The sequence below is a fragment of the Lepisosteus oculatus genome, chromosome 28, assembly GCF_040954835.1.
Source record: "Lepisosteus oculatus isolate fLepOcu1 chromosome 28, fLepOcu1.hap2, whole genome shotgun sequence".
NCBI lineage: Eukaryota > Metazoa > Chordata > Actinopteri > Semionotiformes > Lepisosteidae > Lepisosteus > Lepisosteus oculatus.
In genome coordinates, this window is record NC_090723.1 from 6697261 (window position 1) to 6713871 (window position 16611).

Sequence of the window (16611 nt, forward strand, 5' to 3'; positions counted from 1 at the left end):
GAAACAGTATCATGGAAACTCTCCCATGCACTGTCACCTCTCTCCCATTCCTCTGTTTGGCCCAGTTGTTTCAAGGTGATCTTTATATACATACCCCCCCTTTAAACAAGTAGACGCTGTTGTATGTATTTCTTATTTCAAGACACGCCCACAATCCATTTGCAGCTGCAACAACGCCGCTCATGCTACCGCTAAGAATACAGACATGTAATAAAAAACACACCCATGGCTTTTAGCCAGTTAAAGTAATCGGTGATTACTGGTCCCCATGATGAAGCAGAGACAATGGAGGCTCTCGCGACACACCTCTCTCTCCGCGGGATGAGGCTGACTTCGGCCACGAGGGTGCAGAACAAACTGGGACCATTTCCAGGGACGCCGGATCTATCGAAATCAAACCAGGGGGAGTTGAACCGAAAAATGAAATCGCGATAACACAAACAATAAACAGAAGCGATACGATCGAAAATGACAGGGAGGTTTTTTTTTTTTGGCCAGGGCACATAGACGCAGGAAAATTGAAAGGAAATCTGTTGGGTCATGTTGGAAATGATTTATTAGAATTAAAAAATATATTTATGCGTGCATGCTTCATTCATGGAGATTTAATTAAAACTGAGAAGCACATGAAAATAGTCGAGTTAGTTTCTTATTAAAATATATATTATATATATAGAAATTCAGCGTCCAGGGCAAAAGCAACGCCCCTGATAATGGATCAGATCAGAGCATACCCAGTTAAAGCCAATGAAACAGCTCTGTGAGATTTGTGTGAAGGGTACTCATCCTATATGACGAAGCCGGTGAGTACAGTAGGCTGAAGGTGTTAAATCCTCCTAGCTGTGAGGTACGTCTTGTCCAGCAATGACATCAAACCGCTATGACATACAATCCCAGCAGCTGTCGAGCTCGGGATGTGTACTTACGATATATTTCGATACAGAATAATCATTGCGTTTTCTTTGGATGCCTTCATCTAGTTTGCCTTAATCTAGTTTGGCGCTTCTGCTTATACATTGTCGCGTCTTTGAAGATCCAATGTCATATTTTGGGTGTATATATATAATTTGATCCTGATAATACATTTAGAAATATCGTGTTTCCTACAAAAAGAATGGTCTTTGGACTTCATTTCCCAAGTCACCCTCGCCAGACAAATACAAGGGCCCAGGCCCCCTTTCGCAGACACTCCTTCCCCTACTTCCTGCCACAAAAAGGACTCCATTTCCCGGCGTGCCATGGGGGCGGTAGTTCCGGCCGCTGTCGGGTTTGTTGTGTAGAGTCAGGCAGTCAGTGATTTGGTAAGATGGCGGCTGCGGCGGTAGTGGAGTTTCAGAGGGCTCAGTCTCTCCTCAGCACGGACCGCAACGCGTCCATCGATATCTTACATTCAATAGGTAAGCAGCCGGGGGGATTGGGGCTGGGGTCGGGTGAGCTGGACACGGGGTTGGGCTGCGCTCGATTCGTCCTGAGAGGAGCGGACCCGGGTGCATGGAGCAGCCGGGAGCCGGTTATTCTGCTTGCTGACTCACGGTGTGGAAAGACTGGTGGTAGGCCGGGAGCCGGTGGGCCTGTGTACATGAAGTTGCCTTTCCCCCTTCGAAAATGCGTTTTTCACAATAAAACCCGGTGTCGAGCGGCGAGTTTAGGGGGCTGGGCTTGGCTTCGTCGGAAAACGACGGCCGATTTTCAGGATCGGGCTCGGTCTGCGACAGCCGAGCGGGGCGCACCGACAGAGGGAGCGAAATCACGGGGGGCACCTCCGCTGATCGCAGAAAGCCCCCCTCAGCGCCGGTTCCCCGTGCAGACCTGTCACGGCGGTTGTGTGCACTGAGCGGGGTCCAGCGTTTTAAATCCCCCTCCCAAGCCGCTGTCGAGCTGTGTTTCCAACGGCTTTGGTGCGCAGCTGTTGTGCGGGGAGGACAGGTCCCGGTTGTGGCCGATAGCGAGTTCTGCTGTCGGGCTTGAACCCCTTACCAACACCGCGTATATGTCCAGGATCTGTCGGTTCCCGGTTAATTATTTCCCAGTTTGGTGTTTTAAACTTGAAACACGCTCCCCCCCCCCGCCGGTAGTCTCTTGCGAAGCTCCTGGTGATCCGTTTCTGTCAAAGTGGAAGTTCGCCTGTTTAAAGGCGGTTTTGTTTGACTACTAATCCGTTAGCTTGGGTGGTCGTCATTGGTGTATAGGTTTAAAGGGTGTTTTTTTTGTGAGTCGCCAAAGCTGTTACTTAATTATCACTAGGCTACGTCATGATATAAAGATATTCAGAATAACACGTGTTAACACCTGAGGATGTTGTTCATTTAGATCCATTATATGCTCGTAAAATATCAGGATTCCTTAAACGACAATCACTGTATTGAGTTTCACTTAGTCTGTTCTGCCTTTTTTTTTTTCTGGACACACGAAAACGGGTACATTTTCAAATGGCTTCGCCATGTGTTTTTGTTTTCAGTTGTAGATGTTTTGTGAGTTTGGTCTTCAGGGTGACTGGCAAATTTTCCTAAGTCATGACGGTACCAGGAGCAAATAGTACAGGCTTGAGTCACACAATAGTTTTTTTAGAAATGCTAATTTAGGGAGTTTTAAAACCTAAATATATCATAGGCCTTGGCTGTACATGTTTTGTGTAATTCAAAACCTGCAACACTCCGCATGGGGGGTCGGGCTTGGTCATCTCTGTGTGATGTGAAATTCTAAAGGCTCACTGAACAGCTGTTGTCTGGTTCTGAATGGTTATGTAAGTGAAGGGATGTGTATATATAGCCTGTGTTTTAAAACCTCTCATTGAATAAAAACAAGTGGATCACATCCAGAGTAAGGTGATCCTGTAGTGTGTACGAATGACAAATGTCTCATTTCAAGTCTGAAGGCTTCAGTGGAACCCTGGGAAAGATCTAGTGATTTTAGATTAAATTTGATGAGTTTTGAGAACTTTGTGACCTTATTCCTCCCTGCCCTCCCAGCACAGAATCTAATTTCTTGTTGTTGTCCTCGTTCTTATTGTGTTTTCTGCTATCCTTAAGTTTAAAGTGCTTTCACACTGCCTGCAGAAAGCAGGCAGGGATTTACATTAATGTGGAAATTGCATGCAGGTGTGAACCTGGAAATGCTGAATTTAAGTAGGAAATCGTGAAGAGCTCTGTGCATCAAGATGTGGTGCTGTAATTAAGTCCATTCAACACCCCTTCTCTCCACACACACTCACACACCACTACCTTCAATAGGAAGTGCAAACACAGACCAGCTCTGGGTCTGCAAGTACAAGCTGGTGAACAGGGTTAGTGTTACAAGCCACATGCGTGCCCTTACCTTAGCGCATTTCAGTGGCTGTGTGTTTGCTGGCGGTGCAATAGAAAGTTGAGAGGTCTTGGGTCAGATCTACTGACGGGTGAAGTCATGAAGAATTATTTTGTTGCTGATTGACCAAAATGCTCTCCCCGCCTTGAGCCTCGTTGCTCTGCACACAGCATCGTGTCCTGTGGAGAGCTGGTGGATTTCTCTGCGATTGACCGATTCTTGTGACACTGCATTTCATGATTAACGTGTTAATTAGCAAGAGATCTTTGTCTCAGCTGTACACAAAGCTTTCATTTTTGCCATGAAAGGAGCTGACTCTGTGCTCGCTACATGATCCTTAAGGGGGGAGTGTCAGTCTCAATTGAAATAACCTTTGCTGTCCTATAGTTTCATTGTAATGGCCTACTTTACCCTACATGGGGCAATGATTACAAATTAAAGAGTGTTTGCCTTGAAAATGGAAAATATCCCCTCATCCAGTTACTTGAAGATTTGCCAGAAAATCCCCGAGTGGTCAGTGAGCAGTTCTCTATGGTCAGGTGAGTAACAGTGGCAAGGGTTTGCAGTTTGCCGTGAGCTACAAGCACCCTAACCGGCAGGCTGGATTATCCAGTATTGTCCGCCTGCAGGCAGTGGGATTTGCTTAGATGCATGCCTGGAACATCCCGCAGTTTTCCCCATGATGTTCCCGTCCTGTTCCCCCAGTGAAGCGTGACATCCAGGAGAGCGATGAGGAGGCTGTGCGGGTCAAAGAGCAGAGCATCCTTGAGCTGGGATCCCTGCTGGCCAAGACGGGCCAGGCTGCAGGTGAGATGGCCGGCGTTGCAGTTGCGAGGGGTGACCTGTAGGGTGCGCTATAAGCAGCCGGGGGGGGGGCGCGGTATAGGGGAAGCTTCTTCTAAATAGACGCTGTCATGGAAGCAGGTGATGATTCTTTCCATGCTGAAAGGTGAGAGAGAAAAGACCAACTGTGGGGGCTGTGGGGCCTCTTCAGAAATGCTGACGGAGCGACCTAGTCCAGCATAATGTTATAACACACCTGGTCAGCCATGTGAGTCTGACTGTCCTTTTTTTGGGGTAACCACATGTGGGGATCCATTTAGTTCTTTTGTAGCGATATTAAAAGGTAATGCTGCAGCATTGTGATTTAGAACACCTTTCACCCCTATCATCCAGAAAAGGTATGAAGTCATATCTCCTTTAGGAGTCGTCTGGTGTTGGACTTGGGGGGGGGTTTGAAGCAGTCGAAGGGTTGAGTAAGGGACTGCTGCAGAAAGCTCTGTCTGGCGTTGACTAACGCCCCCCCCCGTCTGTGTTCCCTAGAGCTGGGGGGCCTGCTGAAGTACGTGCGCCCCTTCCTGAACTCCATCAGCAAGGCCAAGGCGGCCCGCCTGGTGCGCTCCCTCCTGGACCTCTTCCTGGACATGGAGGCGGCCACGGGCCAGGAGGTGGAGCTGTGCCTGGAGTGCATCGAGTGGGCCAAGTCGGAGAAGAGGACCTTCCTGCGCCAGGCTCTGGAGGTGCGCTGCCCTTCTCCCGGTGCCCACACCTCATTCCTGTCGCCCTGGGGCTGCTAGCAGCATGCTGGGACGGTCAAGCAGTCCTGCGAGCTCAGGCAACATCCAGACTGAAATACATTATGTGACAATGTGGACATGCATTATAAATCCGTTTTAAGCAAGCACTAAGATAAGAGATTAGAGATATAAGATCACTTCATTGGCGGCCATATACAATTTCTTGCATTAGGAATTTGTCTTTTCGTAGACCCCAGCTTGCTCTCCATGAGACACACAGACAGGGAGAGAAGCTGGGGGTCAGAGCGCAGGGTCAGCCATTTATACGGCACCCCTGGAGCAGCTGGGGCTAAGGGATTTGCTCAGGGGCCCAGCGGAGTACGATTCCTCTGCCGGCCATGGGTTATGAACCAGCAACCTTCCAGACGTAGGCACAGATCCTCAGCCACAGAGCCACCACTAAAGCATGGTTGCTGTGTGACAGTATCTTTTTTTCCACTTAAAATGGTCTTCCAGCCTTTCTGCTTGTGCTGACTTGCCTCTCTCCTCCCCTGCAGGCTCGCCTGGTTTCCTTGTATTTTGACACCAAGCGGTATCAAGAGGCCCTGTTGCTCGGTAAGTTATGGGAATGCTGTGCCTGGAACGGCTGGTAAAGCTCTCCCGAAGCAGCCTGGAGTCCTCCGAGCTGAGTGGGAGTCCAGCCGATTGCTCTCCCATCCATTACAGGCCATAAGCTGTTGAGTCCCACTTCTTGGCGTTTGGCTGAAGGGGCAGAGGTGTTGAAGTGGCTTGACTCCAGGATTCCTCATCTAATCCTTCATCCGGCTGTAATGATTTTGAAGTCGGCAGTTAAATTAACCGATCTCTTTTTGGTTTTAATAACCTCTCTTGCCCATCATTCCAGCCTTTTATTGGCCTGGCTTTGACTTTTGCCAAAGCAGATCTTTGACTGACAATCAGTACTTCCATTTCACAGTCCTGCTCGGAGACAGATGCGTTAAAGACGATCTGCCTCACGGGGATAGTAAGTGTTTTGGGCTTTTTCATACATGGCGTTAATATATAGTGATGGTCTTGCCTTGGCAGGGTCCCAGCTACTGCAGGAGCTGAAGAAGATGGACGACAAGGCTCTGCTGGTGGAGGTTCAGCTCCTGGAGAGCAAGACGTACCATGCCCTAAGCAACCTCCCCAAGGCGCGGGCAGCCCTCACCTCTGCCAGGACCACTGCCAATGCCATCTACTGTCCGCCCAAGCTGCAGGCTGCCCTGGACATGCAGTCAGGTAAGGGGAGGCCAGCTGACCTCAGCATTCTGGGTCCTGACAGTCTGGCCTAGGGAGTAGGTGTCCTTCTCTTTGCTAATCCTTGCGGGTAGTCCAGGTGTGTTAATGTCTTGCCAGCATTTTAATGGCTTAATTGATCCTTACTTATTTAATTGACCCTGCTGCGGAGGTTTAATTAGCTTATTAGTTTGAGAATTAGTTCAGGCCACGTGGTCTGTAAGGATGTGGACAGAGCCAAAGCAGGGCTTGTCAGGGGATCCTCCTGAGTTGGATGGGACGCACAGTTAAGCACATGAGCACGAGTGGTATAAGACGCTATTGTTTGATTGCTAGTTAGATTAAAGGCCATGGTATCTCATTTCACATAAGTTCATGTGCTGTGTTTCTCATTACCAGTTGCAAAGAGACTAAAGTACTTTTTGGATGTTTTTACATCTTTTATGGCTTTTCATTGGAACATTAGAACTACACCGTTTGGTAGTTAGTAGTTAACTGATCCAAGGATCTTATCCAGCCATGTATCGAAAGACGCCAGGGTCTTGGGTTCAGCATCATGGCCGGGTAGCTTGTTCAATCCTTCTACTACTCTTAAGTTTTCATTCATTAACTCACTAAAAAAACTTAAACAGGAGGTTTGACTGCTTAGCCAAATAATGAGCTCAGTGAGGTATTGTAGAGAGGGGATGAATCCTATAGTGTCCTGTGGACTTCAAGGACTGGCGCTGCCCATCACATTGCCTGGCAGTGGGGTTTTGATATGAGGGGGTGCAGATGAAAGATCCTGGTGCTTGTGGTCTGTCGCCCTCCCTGGCGTGGACACGGTCCATGTGATGTCAGGATCCTGTGCCCAGGTGTCCTGAGTAAGAGCACGTGTTCCCTGGGCATGTGAGAGGCCTGTTTACACACAGGAAACACAGAGACAACAGGGGCAGCACTTTCACGCCCTTTGATGTCGTTTAAAGCATTTCATTTCCTCTCGCCTCAGACGGTGGTGCCTCTTCATCTCATGCCAAGATATGAAATAAAAAGACAGGAAGCTCTTCTTCACAGACTGCTTTATTTGTGATATTTTCAAAAGAGAGCTGCCAAATGAGAAGTCAAAAGCTGAGTGTAGGGAGATGCAGAAGTTTAATGTTAAACCTGGCAAATAAAGCTTGTTCCTGCATTAAGGGTTGACTTTAGGCAGTGCTATGAGGATGAAGATGAATATAGTGCACTGATGAAGGAGAAGCAACAGGATTACTTTAAAGTGAAGTTGCCAGATGTGATGGGCTATTGTGATCTGGGATAAAATTATTACAGCAATAGGATCCAATACATAGGTACTTATGGGTTGAGAGTAATATTGTGTGTCCATAAAGAAGAAGCCTTAATTTAAAATGAGCACAGTGGTAATGCTGTTTGGAGTTTGCATGTTCTGTCTGCTTTCGCACAGATTTTCTCTCACCTTGCAAAAACTTCCAAGGTGAGAAGGCTCCCCATGTGCCATCTGTTTCCAGCAGCCTGCTGATAGTGGGTGAAGTGTAGTCATATCCCTGATACTTCAGTTGTGCAGCGAGATATTGAACCCCCCTTCGTTTCCTCTGTCCTCTCCTGTTCTCAGGGATCATTCACGCCGCGGAGGAGAAGGACTGGAAGACAGCGTACTCCTATTTCTACGAGGCATTTGAGGGCTACGACTCGATCGACAGCCCCCGAGCCATCACTGCTCTCAAATACATGCTCCTCTGCAAGATCATGCTGAACTTGTAAGCCCGGATGTGACATTCCTGGATAGAGAAAAAGCAGGCTTCTGCTTCAGAATTCAGAGTCAGCAGCATTCTTGGGCCAGTTCTCCACCCTTAGAGGGTCGAACGCTTTAAGCGTCCTTGTGATTTCACAGTGGTCTCATCCTCCTGTGCAGCATTCAGCTTTTGAATGGCTTTTGAGCAGTTGTTTCCATGTTGACTTGATTTCCGGGCAACAGATATGTCCCCACTGTATGAAGTTGTAAATCTAAGCATTCTGATAAGTTACTAGGAAAAATGGAGTAATGTGTTGTGGATTCTCTGTGCCCCTTGTTCTCCAGTTCAGGCAGTCTGCACTTCCATTGGATTAGAATTCTCATATGTTTTGTTCTGTTCCTGGCAGGCCGGAGGACGTGCAGGCTTTGATCAGTGGGAAGCTGGCTCTGCGATATGCAGGACGACAGGTATGTACCTCCATTTTGCCCATGACTAGAGAGCGATGGTGGGTTGTAGGTTGAAGGAGATTGCTTCTAAATAAGCTCTTGATTTCAAGTCCTTTTCTGACTGAACTTCATTCATTTTCTGCTTGAGAAGAGAATGGCACAGTACTATGGAATTTCCCTCTTCCCTTTATGGTACTTCAAGAGGACATCTGGACTAGACTTGGGCAGCTATTACAGTCACTGTGCCACACAGATTGGACAGCTTCGGCCTCAGCGCTCAAGGTGTCCTCTGTCACTGTTTGAGGCTGAAGCTGTCCCGACTGCAATACCATGCAGCCTGAGATGTGCTCGCTGTGCTCGGCGCATGCCCAATGCTGATCTGCCCTGCAGTGCAATTCCTCCTTGACTGGGTAGGCTTGAAGTTATAACTGAGACTCCCGTAGCCCAGTTAGAATGACTTCAGATTGGGGCATGAATGAAGAGGTGGCAAACCCATAACACATGGCTTTCTGTTGATGAAAGAAACTGTCAGACTTCCAGTTTAAGCTCCCTTGCTGTCCAGTGTGAGTCTCAGAGCCTTGACTGTGTGCTGTCAGATATGAAATGCCAGTTGATCTTCAGCAGAATAGGCTGCTTCTGTTTCATCTTCACTGAAGTGACCATGGAGGTTGTCGCGGCGAGGGTGCATTGGTTTAATTTGGATTTTTTCTTTTTTCTGCAGACAGATGCGCTGAAATGTGTTGCACAAGCTAGCAAGAACAGGTCATTGGCAGACTTTGAAAAGGTGAATCTCAATTCCAGGAGTGGTGTAACTGTTACTGCTTTGTTTTGTGCCTTGTAACGGTGCCTTGAAGCCCCGCCTGACTGCTCTCTCTCATCCCAGGCCCTCACGGAGTATAGAGCAGAGCTGAGGGACGACCCCATCATCAACACTCACCTGGCCAAGCTCTACGACAACCTGCTGGAGCAGAACCTCATCCGGGTCATCGAGCCCTTCTCCAGAGTGCAGGTAGGGGGCGCCCTCTTCTTCACCATAGACCCAACCCTCGGTTTAATGCACTTTGCTTTTACCGACAAAACCTGCTTAAGATTTAGAAATACCAGACTTGCGTGTAATAATGGGAAATGCACAAATAATACAACAAGTTAAAAATAAATACTACAGTGCAATATTATTTTAAAAAATAAGTCAACAGATACAGAACGTATATGCATAGGTAGTGTAAATACATTTCTCTCATATAATAGTGTGTTCTTGGGCTGAAAACGTCCTTCATGATTTAACAGACATTGGGCAGTAATGGAAACCCCTTCCCCCTTAGTCTGTTAAACTGGGGATTTACTGCATTTTTCTTAGCTCTACATATGCATCAATAGCAAAATGTTTAAATTCTATTGAGCCAGTTGTTGTTTCTAACCAAACGTCAGTGTACTGAAAAGCAGAACGGTTTGTCAGCACAAATGAATGAGAAATACATAATCCAGCATTGGAATTGGAAGGAGTTGTTTTACTTGAGAGTTAAGTTCTGTGGCGAAAGTGTCAGAATGGTCACAGATAGCTGGGATCTGAACCCGATCACCGCCTGCAGCATACAATGGTCTGACTTTCTCAAACTTTCTCACAAGTCGCTATTTCCCGCGCAGTGGCTGGTTTTTAGCGAGCAGTGTGAGCTTTCTCAGGATTTTTCTTTCCGACAACCCAGCTGTTTGGGTTTGCTGAGCTGCGCGTGCCGCAGCACGTGTGCCTGTGTGTGCTGTAGGGGTGAACCGCTGAATGGGAGGGATACAGTTTCAGGTGGGGGAGATCTCACAGCGGCCCTGGAGTAGAGCAGACAGTCTTCTTACACTGGGTTGGTTTTCATCGGTCCAAATTTAAAACTTCTTTTTCTTCCCATTTTGCAGATAGAACACATATCAACTCTCATCAAACTGTCAAAGGTAAGAATTGTTTAAATCTTATTAGTGAAGTTCAGGGGTGGGGATCTCTGTCCCGGACAAGGGGGAGGTAGGACCAGTGAAGTTTGAATGGATAGAGGCCTGACCTATGAGCCAGGTGTGCATTTATTACCTTTTTTTCTTGTTTCGACCCAAAAGACTCTGTCATGACTAATTTCTACGGATCATTTTTGAATTCCCAGTTATTTACTTCTGTGTTTTAATAACGCAGGAAACCAGACATCTCATTTGGACCATTCAAGTGTCAGCAGTTACCTCTTCATTTCCTCTCTGGGAGGAGGGATTTAGCTTTCCTTTCTGAGGCCTCTCACTGTCTGCTCTTCCCTTTTCTCAGGGGGACGTCGAGAGGAAATTGTCACAGATGATTCTGGACAAGAAGTTTCACGGTAAAGAATAAGTTACCTCCTTCGTCTTTGTCCTCACTGCCCTCCTGTTTCCTCTCACCAGAACTCTGCCTGGCATAGTCACACTAGCATCCTCCTGTCCTGTTCCATTATCCCTAAACACTTCTAAAGAAAATGTATTTCAGCCCATCTGTTCCTTCTGGTAGTTGGTAAGCTAACTGAGCCGAGAACCTCATCCAGCTGTTACCCTGTCTTCTTTAAGAATCAGCTGATCCGCTTCAGCGTGGATCGTTAATTTGTTCTGTCCTCCCACAAGCCTCTGGGTGAAGAAGCGCCTCCTGTTCTAGGAGGCTTCCCAGCTTCCCCAGTTCTGCAGCTCTGCACAGCCGCCAGTGTCCTGGAGGAAAGGCTGTACATGCACATAGGTGCTCATAGTTAGCTGCCCACTTCAAGCTGCTGCATCATGAAAAATGTACACTGTTGAGCAACAGATTTTAATGCTTGCACATAGGGGACCCTGAGCGGCGTCCAGTGGGCCTGTGATTCTTCAGACTGGCAGGTGTTCTGCTGATTTTTTTATTTATACCCAAGTCATACTCTACTCACACTCCCACTGGTGAACGCGTGTGATGCTAGTGTCCTCTGGTCTAAACTGGCTTTGTCCAAGAGATTTTCTTCGTGCTTCTGCAAGACAACTGCATATACATTCCCAGAATCCTTTAATATTACTCATTAGACATAATAATAATAATTCCATAGACTTATATAGTGCTTTTCTGGACACTCCCATCAGCTATCAGTGAGGAGGAGAACAGAGTGATGAAGCCAGTTTATTGATGGGGATTATTAGGAAGCCACGATTAGTGTAAAGACCAGTGGGAAATTTGGTCAGGACACCAGGGTAACTCCCCTACTCTTTTCAAGAAACGCCCAGGGATTTTTAATGACCGCAGAGAGTCAGGACCTTGGTCTTGCGTCTCGCCCAAAGAACATCGCCTTTTTGCCTTCGTCCCCGTTACTATACTGGGGCATTAGGACCCACACAGACTGCAGGGTGAGCGCCTCCTACTGGTCCCACTAACACCACTTCCAGCAGCAACCTTAGTTTTTCCCAGGAGGTCTCCCATCGAGCCACTGCCCAAGTTCACACCTGCTGAGCTCCAGAGGGCTTCCAGTTGTGAGTTGCAGGGTGATATGGTTGCTTTCACATTAATCTTAATCTGGGACTCCTGTGCTGTTATAACATGTCTGCCTTTATAAGGAGATATTGCAGATCTCTCAGTACAGACATGAATCAGGTCTCCACCGCAACTTCTGGGCAATGTACTGGTTTACTGAGTTTGCTTTTGTTTTCAGTCTTCTCCACCTTTCCCAGAAATCTTGGTTGCAAGCCTGGCCTGTCGGCAGAGGGGCTGAGCCGCACGATCCCTCCTCCTCTGACCTCCTCCTCTCTGTGTTTCAGGGATCCTGGACCAGGGAGAGGGGGTGCTGATCATATTCGATGAGCCTCCGGTAGACAAAACGTATGAAGCAGCTCTTGAAACCATCCAGAACATGAGCAAAGTAGTGGATTCGCTCTACAACAAAGCAAAGAGGCTAACATAGGTGAGGTTCCTCTCTCCCCGGGGCAGTGGGGAGTCTGTGCCTGTATGTGCCTTCGCATGATGAGCAGGTGAACCCGCAAGCAGTCCTGGGTTTAAAAAGGTAATTTGGCATGATTGGAATCTAACCCAGGTTCACAGACATCTGAAACAAGACTCTCATTCCTCTTTTCCTTACGGAAAGCACTGGTCAGTGAATGGGTCGGCCCAGGTGTCAGATCCTTCTCAGGACAGGGATATCTACACAACACAATTAAAACACATGTGGGCTGTTTGGGAGATGGCCATGCCACTGGTGTGTTTTAACATAGACCAGTGCAGAACTGGAAACAGACTGCTGTTTGACGAGGGATTTGAGGGGTGGGGGGGTCCTGTATGTCTCACCAAGTAAAGGCCTTGCTCAGAGCACAGGTTGGGCTCTGTGGCCCAGATGTTTCGAGTCTGAGCCTCGCCTGTGTCACTCGCCTGAGGCAGCTCTTGGCAGACCCGTGACTTTGGGACATAAGATATAAGATCACTTTATTGGCCCTATACAATTTCTTGTATTGGGGATTTGTCTTTACGCAGACCCCAACCTGCTCTCCAAGAGACACACAGACAGGGAGAGAAGCTTGGGGTCAGAGCGCAGGGTCAGCCATTTATACGGCGCCCCTGGAGCAGTTGGGGTTAAGGGCCTTGCTCAGGGGCCCAACGGAGTAGGATTCCTCTGCCGGCCATGGGATTTGAACCAGCAACCTTCCAGCCACAGGCGCAGATCCTCAGCCACAGAGCCACCACACCGCCCTGTAGGGTTGATCTTGAGCTCCCGCAGGGTTGCAGTGACGTCCGTGAAGAGGTGTCCTGCCCCTCCCGTTGGCTCTAACGCTGCTGGGAGGCGCTGTGGAGCAGACAGCATGTCAAAGAGATGAATAGCTTTGACAAGTGGACAGTGCAAAGCAGTACTGGAGTCACTGCAGTGATCACAGACATAAAGAAGTCATTGGCTTTTAAGAATTGGCTTAACTTAGTGTTAAATTACTCTGCTGAGCATTGCTGTACAATGGAGTTTAAAATGGGTCAGCCTCATTAGCTGTTTAATAGCACCTGATAAAATTAAGTCAAGGGAGCAACTGTAGCCCCCCCCTGCCCTAACCTACTTACTGGGCTGTGATCTACATCGTCCATTCTCTGGGAGTCTGGAGAGACACAAGGGTCAGCTGGCAAAGAGTTGTGCCTTCTCTACGGAATTTACACCTTTTCTCTCCTTGAAAATGAGCTCTTTTTGAGTCCTCAAATTATATTCCATTTTGCATTTTATTGATCCTTTCTACAATTGCGTTTTCTCCACCTTGCCTAGCATCTTTGCATGGCTGTGATCCCTTTCAGTAAATAAAGAGCAAATTCGGCTCGGGCACAAAAAAGGCTATTCTAAAACCATCAGTTGTACAGAGTGAGCAGTTTCCTTGATTGCTCTTGACCGATTTTTTACATGAAAATCTATTTCTTCTTTAGAGTCGCCGTTAATATAATGTAGCTGCTTGACCATTAAATTCTTCTGTGGATTCAGTGCTTAATAATAATGATCTGTCTGATTATGTGTCTCATAATAACTTATCTTGTTTGCTGCAATTACTGAAATGTTACTGCCTCTGATGATGATGTAGATTGGTGTTTTGAATGCTGTTGTATATTGGGGTTCCCCGTTGAACGTGGTGATGTGAAAAGGGGTCCCCAGCGCCGGGGTTGTCGAGAACCTCCCTGGTCTAAAGCGAACACTGTTGTCTCCTGTCCACAGAAGTCCAGGCTGCAGTACGTGGAGAATGTGTGAGACCAGCGAGCGGAACATTTTGGGGGGAGGGGAGAGCTTAAACAAAATACAAAACTAAAAAACAAAAAACTGCGACAGGATTCCTCTGTTTCCTTCTGCTTTCACTCCGAAAGTTTTTAACGTCTCCCTCAACGGACGAAACTTCTCGAACTCCTTTCTTCATCGCCATCATCATCGTCACCTTTTTGTTTTTCTCCTTTTCAGGTGTCTGTATAAACACTCAGCGGCCCCAGCCGGCTATCAGGGAATATTGTAAAATAACGATAAACATATACATTATAAATATATATACATATAAACCTCCGAGATAATAAAACCGTTAGGATTACACTGCCTAAAGAGTGTACTCTGTTGCCCCTCTAGGGTTAAAGCTGTCTTGTGACCCACCAGTACTGGTCTGGGGACTTTGTCAAAGGCACGCAGGGGAAGATGCTCGTCTTGTAGAGACGTTTGCAAAGTTGCGAAATTTGTACGCCTACTTCCCTCTGTCCTGTCAGAATCCCGCTGTGTACTCTCGGTTGTAACTTCCGTGCACGGCTGGTTGAAGCCAGGCGTCTCCAGACCTCGTCCTGGAGAACTGGTGTGTCTGCGGGTTTTCCAGCTCTCTTTAAAATCACTAGCTCCCGGAGAGCTGGGAGGTGTTGATAAACTGGTCCAATGAAGCCAGTACAAAGCTGACTAGTACCGTTAAGAACTGAGATGGAACAAAAACAAGCAGACATGCTGACCCTCCTGGTCTAGGATTGGAGATCCCTCTTTTAGGCTAAAGAGGTAACGGCTTCTAATAATAAAATGGAGCAGGGCAGCAGATCAGAAATTACCCCAGGCCGTCATGTACTTCATGGTGTTAACCCCGCCAAGTGTTGTTGTCAGTCCCTTCTGCTACCAGGTCCACTTTTATAAAAACAAATATCTGAATCCAACCAAGTCCTGTAAAGACGAGTGTTTTTGGAAAGCAGGGTGAAGTACCTGTAACAACGCCACCCTATTTTCTTCAGTTGGGGGATTGTTAAATTTAGTCTCCCAAAAGGACAGTGTCCACCTAGCCCTCCTCTGTTTTGCAGATGTCCCCGGTGAATGTCCCCGTAGATCTGGTGACACTCTAGTCTTGCCATTACCTAGTCCTACAGAGGATGGAACAGGGCAGTGTGTGTGTGGGGGGAGGGGGGAGGTTTAAAATAGTGGGGCTCTCCAACTCAACTCTGCCTGCAGTGATGGTTCACAAACTACAATACAGTACTTTATTAGCCAAACTCTGTATTTTTATGGTTTTATTTTGCTTTTCTTTAACAAAAGGAAACAAAATTCAGTTCAAATAAATGTTTTCTATTTTTATGACTCTCCTCTGCCTCTTGGACGGTATACAGAATGAATGCAGTTTTCAGTGGGTTCTCTTGCCCCTGTGTCTTTCAAGATGGAGAATGATTGTGTGGGTGCTTGTTTGTGAAGTGGGGGATTGGGGTCCTGCTTTTAAAGGGAATGCAATTAGAAAAATGGGTGTGTTCTGCCTTTCATCTAGTATAGTTCCCAAAAGTGACGAGAGAAATCTCAAAGGAATGTCTGAAACGTAGACCTCTCATTAATGAGCTCAGCATCCGGTCTCTGCTAAGTTAGCACAAGATTTTTCACACCTGCTAGCAGCCATTCAGTTTGTCCACGAATCTTGAAGGATTTAGTATTATTTACAATCTTGCTCGTGTGCAGACAATACAGCTTGGAATAAAGGGACTCCTCTTTCCTTCAGTTGAGTCAAATTCTGCAGTCCGATAGATAGACTAGCATGTCTCAGCTTTAGAATGTGACTTGGAAACGTGGCTGTTCAGAGCTCAAGGGGTTTATATGGCCCAGGGCAGGCCATTTCCTCTTGGGAAGGGAAAACTTAAAGTCTGGGATTAAGCAGGTGAGGGGGACCTTTGATCTGAGCGATGGAAGATCAAGCTCACTGCTGAAAAGTATATTTCGATTCCATCCAGTCAGTTATGTGGAAAAGTTCAATGCATAACTGACTGCACTATAACTCAAGTGACTGGAGTTATAGAAAATGCCACCTCTACTGCCACCCCCACATCAATATCGATCCAATTCCTCTTCGCAATGTGAAGAGGAGGGCAAGGTCTCAGCAGTGCAAGCTGAGAGACAGGTGACCGTGCACACTGGGTAGGTATTGGTGTTGTGTTGCCAAAACTGCTTTTGCAGGCTTTCATTACTACCTTAAATATATTCTCTGGGGTTTTACCTGCAGTAACAATCTGTAGAGATCTTGATCAGCTGAGGAGAGGGGCTTTACTGTGACGTGGCAGCACAAGGTCAAAAGCTACAAGAATCTTCAGGTACTTTATACTCTGAGAAAGGCACCTTTCCACAACTGAGATAAGTCTAAGAACACGTTGAGATGCAAACAACTTCATGCCTATTGGTTGTTTTCATAGTTCTTAAGATTAATGACACTTCTCTCACCCTTATAAAAAAAAAAAAGTCTTGAAGAGTGGCGTCAATTCTTTTTACTCTTTATTCTTTTTGAAATGCATGTTGAAAAGTCCTTTGGAAGTCTAGGACTTGCTCTTGTGTTCTGAGCTGCCGGAGCATCTGTTCTTGTGGATCAGCCTCCAGGGAACAAAGCATGGGATGAGGG

General features: G+C 47.0%; 1 protein-coding gene across 1 annotated transcript; it reads left to right on the plus strand.

Annotated features, from left to right (window-relative positions):
* Positions 1-1255: 1255 nt before the first annotated feature.
* LOC102698974 (26S proteasome non-ATPase regulatory subunit 11) lies at positions 1256-15314 on the plus strand. The gene is made up of 13 exons (XM_069185584.1): positions 1256-1397; positions 4009-4110; positions 4627-4823; positions 5378-5435; positions 5907-6101; positions 7705-7849; positions 8232-8292; positions 8993-9055; positions 9155-9280; positions 10174-10209; positions 10562-10613; positions 12034-12176; positions 13947-15314. Exons 1-12 carry the CDS (start codon positions 1307-1309, stop codon positions 12174-12176), a joined length of 1269 nt encoding a protein of 422 aa, XP_069041685.1. The 5' UTR covers positions 1256-1306; the 3' UTR covers positions 13947-15314.
* Positions 15315-16611: the final 1297 nt, after the last annotated feature.

Coding starts and splice junctions, on each gene's coding strand:
- LOC102698974 (XM_069185584.1), top strand. CDS start 1,307: ATGGCGGCTGCGGCGGTAGTGGAGTTTCAGAGGGCTCAGTCTCTCCTC. Junction 9,281..10,173: donor AGCCCTTCTCCAGAGTGCAG/GTAGGGGGCGCC, acceptor CCCATTTTGCAG/ATAGAACACATATCAACTCT. Junction 10,614..12,033: donor TCTGGACAAGAAGTTTCACG/GTAAAGAATAAG, acceptor TCTGTGTTTCAG/GGATCCTGGACCAGGGAGAG.